This window comes from Pyxicephalus adspersus, chromosome 3, assembly GCF_032062135.1.
Source record: "Pyxicephalus adspersus chromosome 3, UCB_Pads_2.0, whole genome shotgun sequence".
NCBI lineage: Eukaryota > Metazoa > Chordata > Amphibia > Anura > Pyxicephalidae > Pyxicephalus > Pyxicephalus adspersus.
The window spans coordinates 109,229,879-109,240,652 of record NC_092860.1 but is presented as its reverse complement, the minus strand read 5'-3'; the positions used below and the strand labels follow the sequence as shown (position 1 = coordinate 109,240,652).

The 10,774-nt window shown below is 35.7% G+C and overlaps 1 protein-coding gene across 1 annotated transcript; it reads right to left on the bottom strand.

The window, feature by feature from the left end:
- Nucleotides 1–4,200: 4,200 nt before the first annotated feature.
- Nucleotides 4,201–7,508, bottom strand: LOC140327788 (antileukoproteinase-like; the record flags this gene model as incomplete). Its single annotated transcript, XM_072407119.1, is given in 3 exon segments — nt 4,201–5,285; nt 6,071–6,190; nt 7,365–7,508. Coding segments are annotated over 3 exon segments (290 nt in total), but the record flags the coding sequence as incomplete, so codon positions are not given.
- Nucleotides 7,509–10,774: the final 3,266 nt, after the last annotated feature.

The window sequence follows — 10,774 nt, the reverse complement described above, 5'->3', positions numbered from 1 at the left end:
TGGTGGGAGTGGAGGGGATGTGGGGTTCATTGTGCTGGTGTGGTGATGAGAGCAGGGGTGGGGGGATTCGCTCGGAATTAAGATGTTGAAAGCAGGGAATGGTTGTGTTTTGGGGTGCAGGTGTTTATGTGGGGTGATGAGTAGTGTTGGTAGAATATCCCACTATTCGATTCGACAGCTGTTTGATCAAAAAGTAAGATATTGTTCGGGTGATCGAATGCCGAATTCGAACACCATTGAAGTCAATGGTGGGAGAATTTGGGTTATTTTGGGGGACTATTAAGGGCTGCAAGAGCAATCAGATTGGTCTTGCAGCCCTTTACTAGTTGTATGTGTTCTTGGATAGAGTTTCTCTATCCCAGAACACAGGGAGACAAAAAAACAAAAACTCAACAAATTAATTTAACAAAGTTTTTTTAACACATTTTTAAAAATGTTTTTCCGAATTTTTACCGTTGAATCTCGTTTTTTTCGGGTCGGGTCTCTCAGAATTCAAACAGCCATTTTCAGGTCAAATATAAGGACAACCCGAATTGGAACACCAACACTAATGATAAGTAGCAGCTGAGTAGATTTTAGATTAGATGAAAAAATACAATTGTAACTGATATCATTATTACCGACATCACAATAAGCATTGTAACACAAGCTTACCATATTCCATATGCACTGTATATGATATATACTGTATGACATTGTGTGAAAATTTTATAAACATTTGCAAATATAGATGCTTGCACATATCCTTTAGATTTCCTTTAATTTTATGTGTATTTCAATTGTAAAACACGATTATGTATCTGGATTCCTATGGGAAATATTTTTTCATCAGAAGCAGCTATGACATTTTCTTTCACTTCTGCTCAGTAATTGAAAATGATGTACACAAAACCACGAAGGATTTATATATCATACTGTTAACAACTTTTCCAAATCTCTACCCAAAGCTTCGTATTTGGGATGATGCTCCTAAAAATGGATAGAGATAAGATTGTTCAGAAGAAGTGTGATAACGGAGCTCTTGCATGCTATTCCAGATATGACAGATTAGCAGCGTTGTGCTGCTTTGCCTGAGGGGAGCATTCAGATACATCTATTTGTCACCAAATTCTAATCGAAAAGTATGTTCTTGAAAAAAAAAAGTCTCAGCATAAGCTTTTACAGTATTTTATGGGTATTTTGAGGTCAAATATAGAACAGAAATGATCAAGTAAGAAACATTTTCAATAAAAAAAATAGGAGTACAAGTTATGGTTTTTAAAGGATACCTTTTCTTTTGTCGGACTCATCATTTTCAGGCATTTACATATGCAATTATAACGTAAATACATAATAAGTAACATAAATACAATGTACATCTTCATCTTGCCCCCTCTCATTGCCTCCACATACCCATAGGCAACTTAATCTAAGAGTAAGAATAGAAATCCTCTCAGCAGGTTGATAGTTCATATGATATACTGTGGGTGGGCTTTCAATGGATGTAAATAAAGTAAGTTGAGACCATTATTTTTAAAAGTTGAACTATTATAAAAGTTGGACTGGGCAGTAGAAATTCTTGTGGTGCAGCAATTAAGGTAAATATGACCAGTCATGGTGGTGGCTGTATTGGTTTTGTTCTCTCAGGTTCATTCCATTCTAGAGTGAAAATATTTGCTCACCCTACTGTATCTATAGGACAGTGCTGTCACCCTGAGACACTCTTTTTTTCTAATCTGCATAAGATTGTTACATAGTTAGGTTTTGCACAGGTAATGAAACAAGCAAATCCAAAACATGTTTTCATGACCACTCCATGTTAGCATACAATAGGTTAATCTACTCCTCACCTAACTAGGTAAATTAAAGGTGGCCCATACCCTATCATTCCTTCTTTTTAACTCCTTTGCACTCTCAGGACTCGTGTAACCATCTACCTGGCTGGAGTAAATCACCACCATCCAGGTGAAGTCCCCCTTGTATGGTTGCTAAAGGTCACCTTGGGGCATGATATAATGCTTGGTATGGTAATCCCTCTATATGTTTGGATCATAATGTGAATCCTGGAATCCACCAGAACACCTTAATGAAAATCTTTTATGCGTGCCATAGAATTTTTGTATGTGGAGCCACAAACACAATATGTGAATAATTACATTTTCAATTAAAAGCAGACTTGCTGCAGGAGCTGACATTCTAGCAATCATCTTTGACTGACTCTGATGTCTGTGGTGCCTGCTCATAAGGCAACTGAGTGTTCAGGCTCCTCTGATCTCAAAAGCTCTTCTGGACCTCCTCTCATAAGATACCGTTCCATCCGCCCATCTGCACTATTTATGAAGGTGTGTACCATTCAAGAGTTAGGAATAACAGCCCTTAAAGTTGACTTTCCAATAATTGAACAGTTACTGCATGTAATCTTCATTATAAATTTGTACTATCACAATATACAGTAAACTGTTTTCTTTTTTTCCCCCAAAACATTGAATCTGCTGTAAGCAGGAATTTCAATCTTTGCACTGTACTGTATACACTGCAATGGTGTCTCTTATCTGGTGATCCTGCCACTAAGGTTCTAGTACAAACATTTCCTGTTGTAAATCAACAGTGCCTGTCTTGTAATTGCATTCCTGCATTTTTAAAGACCTGCCTAGTCAGCGACGGTAGTCATAAATATTTTTTTTTCACATTTATTTTGTTATGTCAAAGCTCTTCTTTTGCTCTTCTTTCCTCTCACAAGATCCCCTAATCCATCCAAATAAAAAAGCAGCACCTGTTGTCCTGGATCTTGAAAGGCAAAGGTGGTTGCACCTAGGCTGCTTTAAATGTGTAGTGAAAACACATATGAAAGGCAGGAAAACTATTACCAATACCATCTAAAATCAAGTTTTGCAATATTTTCCAGCCTTTTGCTTTCTACTTACTAGTAAAGGTTCAGTGGTGTAATAGCTAGCACTCTTGGCTCTAAATCCAGCGATCTGAGTTCAGAACTCTGTGGACTTCTTTTTGGATTTATTATTCCTGGATAAAAATGTGTGGTAATGCTCCAAAGGTCATTGAAATCCACCAGGTCCATTATTGCTAGGGGCATCACCATTTCCTAACACCAAAGACTTTACCAAGCACTTCTGGAGCAGCCTTGCCACAAATGCAACTTACTCTGCAACTGCTTTAGGTATAGGACCTGGGTTTAATACACTGAAAGGACAGGGTTCAGATGTCTCATCAATCACCAGTTCCTGATGGTCACTCAACACCTTCATTCGTTCAATTCCTTATGGCAATTACAGGGAGTTAATCCCCCAGGAAGTTTGATCACTAGTAGATTACATTTTGTGTTAAATTTTGCTCATATCAGACACATTCAGACCAGGGTCAAGATCTCACTAGGCTTGCCGTGGCTGAAGGCAGCCCTTTTTATGGCTGTCATTGCGGCCAGAAGAGTTTTAGAGATGGTCTTGGGTGCCTAAGAGCCTTCTAGCACCTTTCTTTCCAGACAGACAGTTATGCTGCCCATGCTTGGCCTCAGCCCAAAGGTTACACCAACCTCCCAATCGGGAGACTGTGCTGCCCATATTTTTCCAGTAGATAGTCAAAGACCAGCAAACATACATCAGCAGTACTCTCCAAGAATACCTGAATGCCTTCGCACCTGCTTTATATGTCATTCAGGACATTTTTTTTCCCCTTAAGGGCTAATACAGAATAGGAAAGCCTTGGTACTTCCTAGATTGTCTGAACTGTCAGTTAATCAGGTAAAGGGTTAAAAATCCTTTTAGGGGTCACAGCTAATGGCATATCCTCTTCCTGCACAGTGGCTATGAAAGTGTCATTGGACACCTACCGTAAGGTGGCAACCTGGACTCCTGCTCACACTTTGGGCCTGATTTATTAAAGCTTTCCAAAACTGGAGAAGATACACTTTCATCTGTTAATCTGGGTGATCCAGTCAACTTGAAATGGATTTCTTGTCATTTGCTATTTATTAACAGATGTTTTGAATCCTGGACCAGATCTATTCCAGGTTTGCTGGATCACCCAGCTTCACTGATGAAAGTGTATCCTCTCCAACCTTAGGAGGCTTTAATAAATCCGACCAATTCTTTCAATACTGCATTGAAGTGGCAGCCTTAACTGCTGTTAGTTTTGTTTAAAAAAAAATTGTCTACTGGTTTCCTTGTGAGCTTTATGTATTTTTTAACTTCGCTCCCTGGGTGTACTAAATATTTCCCAACGTATGCTGACATAGAGCAGACATGGAAAAAAATATATTACTTACTGTAATAAACTACATGACAATGTATATATACCCACCCTTATTTATTTGAGGAGGGCTGGTTACAGAATACTAGGTGCATGGACCACCTTGAATTGATCTAGTTAGAGTGAGAGTGGAAAGGGATTAACCCATCCTATGTTGCAAAATTTTCCATTTTCTGCAGGAGTAACTACAGGTATTTAATCACTAAAGTGAAAAACACAATTACTCAGAATACAGTTGGTAGTTTTTATTCATTTCTATTCATAAACACAATTGACAACTAAAGCATACTAGGAACTACTAAGAATTTAGGAAGGTATTGTAAAAACCAAATAAAAAAACTAAAAAAAAACAACCAACCAACCAAATAAAAAAAAAAACTTAAATGTACTAATAGAGTATAATGCTACTTACTACGTAATCTTTGAGAATAAAGATTTTGATGTACAAAAAACATGGAAAAAGTAATTCTTTAATTCCAACCAGGTCTTCTTCTACCCTTCTTGCTTGTATTTGGATATACCTCTTTTTCACCTACTTTTCTTAGTGTTGCTAATTCTTACTAAAGAAGCAGTAGTGTACCAGAAGTGTGCACACAATCTTGTTTTTTCCTTGTAGTTTTTCTTCTTATACTGTATGAATAAGCATTCATACCACTAGATCTGGTACAGCTAACACATGAGCATTGTATGCTAAAATTATAGCACTTTGGTTACCTAAAATATTGTACCTTCATGTTTCTGCTCATATTGTGTTTTAGTACTTTTGATGTTTTATTCACAAGGCATACTACATTGGTAATACAGCACATTCTATTGTCCTGATTTTTAGTTTTCTACTAAAGGCTCTATTTATAAAATAGGTAATCTGAGATTCCCTTGTGGGAATATCTGATTCCCTGTTTTTTAAATTGAGCCTTAGGTGAATATTATTTTTTTTTTCAATGGATTATGATTAATAGTGCTATTAAACAAAGACATTAAATAGTAACATTCTCCTGATTGTGTTTTCTTTTTCTTTCAATTCAATTGAAATGGACTTGTCACTGAAATAAAAAATACAAATATGAAGATTTTAGTCACTGAAGTTTGGTACATATCAAAAAAATACATGTATTTACAAACTAAAATGTGTTTATAAAGAAAGATGAAGTAATGGACAAGCATTAAATGAAAATTGGCCCAAAGTTTTATAAATAACATGACACAGTATACCTTCAGGGAAATAACGCAAGACATCAAGTAGTAAGTGCAAAGGGCAATATTCATTGTATTCTGAATGTATACTGCACTGACCTAACTTCTGTGGATAAAGCTATGAATAACTGAACTTTGTACTTTTCTGTTTGTACCATTTAAATAATAAACATGTTTAAAAAAAATCCAAAAAGGTAAATTACATGTAGACTTTGAGAATAGATTTTGCAACTTTGTAACCTGTTTATTACTACCGTAAACTAGCTAAATGTAATATCCCATAATGTCATACAAAGCAAGAAAGCTGATTATATATATGTCATAATGACTAACTTAAAGCATATCTTAAAAAAAACACCAGGAGGTAGAACTAGCTGACAAAAGAGACATGTAAAATGAGAAACATTGGTGAAGATGGAAGCTCCCTAGGATTTAAATTGGATATTTGCTCAAAATTCCAACCCATTTAATCATATTCTGGACAGGTGAAGTTTCCTCATGTTCTGGCAGTGGTCTGACTCTGCTAATGTTACAGCTTTCATTTATTAAGGAATTAGAGTTGTAAGTTTTTGTCCTATGACTATTTATTGATCACATGAGCAGTGTGCAGCAAAAACAAATCAGAAATTATTACCTTTTTCAGGTACTATACAGAAGTTAGAGCAGCACTTTAGACTAACATCACAATCATGATCACTGGAACATGGAGTGTCTGATTTTGGTTTACTGACATTTGGGCATTTTCCTGGTTTCTCTGAAAGAAAAAAAAAGTTCTTGTTATGCACAATACCAAGCATGAATGATTTTTGTTATAGATCAACTCCAGGAACAAGTACGCTGCCTGTTAAGACCAGGGAGAAAAAACAAATCATGGAACAAATTAGAACAGTTTGAAAAGTCAAAATATATGCAGAGAAGGATTTATATTAAAATATCTAGGTGCATGTTGACTCTACTCTAAATGTATAAAGTAATCAGGGAGGGTCGGTTGATATTACTGCTCATTATTACAAAATCTTTGTAAATTTTCCAGTTCCCCTTGATACTCGCCTTACCTAAGCACTGCTGCACTCTGAGAACCCCTGACACTTCAGGGAATCCCTGAAACTGGAAGCAGGAACTGAACTGGAATCTCCAAAAGTAGGTGAAATATCGGGAAGATATCTCTTCACTAGGACACCAGTTAAAAAATCAGAGACTGCAACCTGAAGTTCCAGGAGGGCTTGGCACTGTGGTTATCAGTAGGGAGAATGTCTCCTATATTGATGGTAAGTTAAAAGAATAGCACTCAAAGATAGCCAAAAGGTTCATTGGTGTCAGTTAAACTGACTTGAGAATCACAACCTGCTCATTGCTTAAGGAACCCTAAGGTTCCACAGAACCCTGGTTGAGAAACACTGGTCTAAACCTGCATTTCCAGCTATCAACTTACCCTTTTCATTAGTGATTATACATAGTCATTTGATGGCCAAACCTGTCAATATTTTAATGATTAGAAATGTATTTTAAGTATTTTTTTTAACTAATCCTTAACTGCTGACTATCATTATGTGGCCATGAAATGTTGCCAAAATATACCTGTCCAGTATTCTTTTTGGAATGATTATACGTTATTATAATTGGAGGGACATAATGCTTCTACAATTTTTTTTTCAATGTTCAATTATTGAAGCTATTCATGAATGTATAATTGAGGCTGGGGAATTTTACAGTGCATCTTTGTATTTACAATTAGACACACTTCACAAGTTTATAATTATCATTCTCTATACATAAATGTAAGTAATTATTGTTTACTGTACAAAGTTCATCTCCTGTCTGATTTGCTATGTAAATATAACCCTATTATGCAGGTAAGGCTAGGACTAACACTTATTGTTTGGTATGTTTTGTCAATAAAGGATAAAACATGTATTATATATACTAACCTTTCAATCGAGGCATGCAGTCTTTTGATGATGCTCGATCACAGCACTTAGCAATTTTCAAAGTGCAATCAAAGTCACTAACACATTTTGGCTCCGTTTTATCTCCAACTGGCAGATCATTAAATGGACAGAAGCCTGGTCGCACTAAAGGAAAATATATTAAAATTATAATGTTACAGAATTTACCCATAATTGTTTATTGCATGGAATTTATCTGTAATGTCAGAACATTAATGATGTTTGATGATTTTTTTTATATTTATCAGGCAAGGTCTTGTTATGGTAACTGCAGATGTTTATAGACTTCAGACGCTAATCACTTAGGTACTTCCTTTTATTATGACAAGGTCAAGGCCTATAAACAAATTGATAGGAAATGCCCATTTTTGGGGAGATCAAGCAGGTGAGAGCCATGAGGTTGCTGCTGAATGAGCGGAAAGCTGAAGGCAACTGACTATTGTATGATTTTCAAAAGCTTTTTCAGTCTTTTAATTTATATTATTGTACAGCTTTAGCCTACACAAAATCAGGAAGACCTCTTGTTGTTTGCTGGTTGTCAGAGGCTAGAGAACTTTCCGGAAGCCAATAGAAGTGTTTCCCAGTATTGAATTATTTACTTTACTTCCTCACGTTCTGTTGTATTTTCTACCACGTAATTTTACTTCCTTAAAGTGTATGTATAACCCAAATTTTTTTCTTTAGTTTTGGAAAGGGTTGGTACTAGTAGTGGATGAATAGTTTCGATTGCAGTCAATTCTGACTTGGATTTGAACTATACAGATCTTGGATTCAAACTTTGAATTTCAGCAATCCAAGTTCTGATTCAAAATATACCTTTCAGAGGCAGCTTTAGTAGAACTTAGCCAGTCTGGCTCACACAATGGTAGTTGTCATTGTCTTGCAGCCAGCTTGAATGAGCCGTGAAATACCAATCATTGACAGGTATAGTATACCTCTTTAAGAAAAAAAAAAATTCTGAATTGGAATATTCAAATCTGGTTGGATTTCCTGAACAATCTGACCAGAATCAATCCAACTATGAATTTTGCTCTTCATAGAATCTCTAGCTGGGACCTTTGCCAAGTTTTCCTATTACTTGCTGATGAAATATGGCAAAAAAAATATAGTAAGAGTTCTATTTTTTTCCGCTCTATATCGTTTTTCGTCTTCTCTGACTCCAGCCGAGTCTTTCCCTGTAGCTGTACTGTTGTACTACCCTACAAACATCCTCCAAATATACAGAGTTGAATGCTGCTCTTCTCTGCCTGCAAAATGCAAAGACAATTCTATACTACAAAATGTTTTTCTTGTCTGGAACTTTAAGAGACATTTAGAGACATTCTTTGCCCTGTAGCCCTTTTTACAAGCTTATCCCAATCTCTGAAATTTACTTTTATCAGCTTTTCGACCTCCTCCAAACTTTAGGTTTATCCTTAAAATTCACTTTTTAAAACTAGCCCATAATCATAAATTATTCTGTACAATTACTGATCCAACACTACTTCTTCCTGGACTATTCAAGCTTTGCAACTTTATTTAGAGCTTACTCATTTCCATACCCATTGGGTCTGATTTATTAAAGCTCTACAAGGCTGGAGAGGATACACTTTCATCAGTGAAGCTGGGTGATCCAGCAAACCTGGAATATATTTTTGCAGTTTGATGTGATGATGATAGATAGATAGATAGATAGATAGATAGATAGATAGATAGATAGATAGATAGATAGATAGATTAGATAGGGACTGATTTTCCTTTAACTTTGGAAATAGGAAGGCATGTAATTGCATCCAAGAAGGTCTACATCAGTCTACATCAAGAGTATTACTAATTGTTTTTGCCCACAGGCAAAGCCATGGCAAACCACTGGTTCATTTTAACACTATATACCCATTTATTACATATATTCAAATATTCAGGTGAATGCTTTTTTTTTTTTTTGGCACTATCTATTGTGAACCTGAGAGATGTCTGCATGTTTGTTCCATAGTCTGCCTAGCTGTCCCAGCCATGGTAATGGAAATTGACTTTACCTTTAGATACTTCATTTATTTGATAATATAAAGAAACTATAGCAGTAAAATCATTCTACTTCCCATTTCTTCCAGTAACTAAAATATTAGTTTGTGTGGAGTGACCTTTTAAATGTACAGCATAACTCCAGAAGTATAAACAAACTACCCTGGCAGTGGGGCTTGATCTGCACTGCAAGGATTAAATGGTAGGATTTTAGAATGGATGCCAAAAGTGGATTGAGTTACCTTATTTCCTTGCTCCCACATACCTCCTTCTTTGTGTTATTTGTGCCCCAAAGCCTCTTTTCCAAGGTCCTGACACCATCCTCTTCAAAGAAATGCCAGTAATCCTACATTGTAAATGAGGATCCCAAGGGTCCATTCACAATCTGGAGGGTTAGACAAATATGGCTGCTGGGAGAGCTGGGGTAAAGTCCTTTTTATTTGTACCCTTGCAGTATGGGGGTTTTAGGAAGGAATTTTTTATTCATATAATTTGGCTTTAACTGTAAAAAAAAGTTAGCTTTGTGTGCATGTTTAATATTTACACACAAGAAAAAGCTGCAATTCTTTATTTATTGATTCAGGCTTACTACTTCCAATTGTTTAAAAAAAACATAAACAATTACAATAAAAGGATGGGCATTCCCTTCACAGTAATTGCTTCTGTGTATTATTATTGTGCATAAATGCAATAAAAAGCTGATGGAATCCTTTTAAAGTAATGATAACCCTGAATAAAAGACATTCAGTGTCAGAAAGTCTCCATCTGATAACTCTGTGTTCGCCACTTTCACCAAGCTTTTATTGATAAAGCCTATTCCTAGAAATGGGAGGATGAATAACCTTGCAGCTTTATGGCTGGATGTATAAATCAAACTGATACATATGTAAAACGATTATTGCTGGTATTATGCCTCTGCCATCTGTTTTAAATTGTAAGTTATAAACTTTTTCTGAAAAGCAGGAAATTTACTGGTCAGAGGTTTTTACTAACAGCAGATGTTTCAATTCTCTACAATCCCAAGATTGTTTTATCATTGAAGTCTCAATACGGTAACTTGTTTTTAAATCAGTTAACAGAAGAGTCAGTTTTCCTTTTTTACATCTGTTTAGGATTGCATAAATACACTATGCTGCTTCATATATCTGTGTCATAGTAACAACTACAATTTTATTATTGCAGAGCTAGAATCAAAAGCTTATTTTGCACATATTGGCTACCTTTATTAGGAATTTGGCTATGATTAAACCGATATGTATGCTGTATGCTTTCCTGTGCATATAAAAAGAGGTGGCAATTAAGTAAACTGCAAGCTTAAAAAATAGCATAAACATTCTCTCTCATACCTCTCCACTATTAATAATATGAAAAGTTGGTCAATTTACTTACGG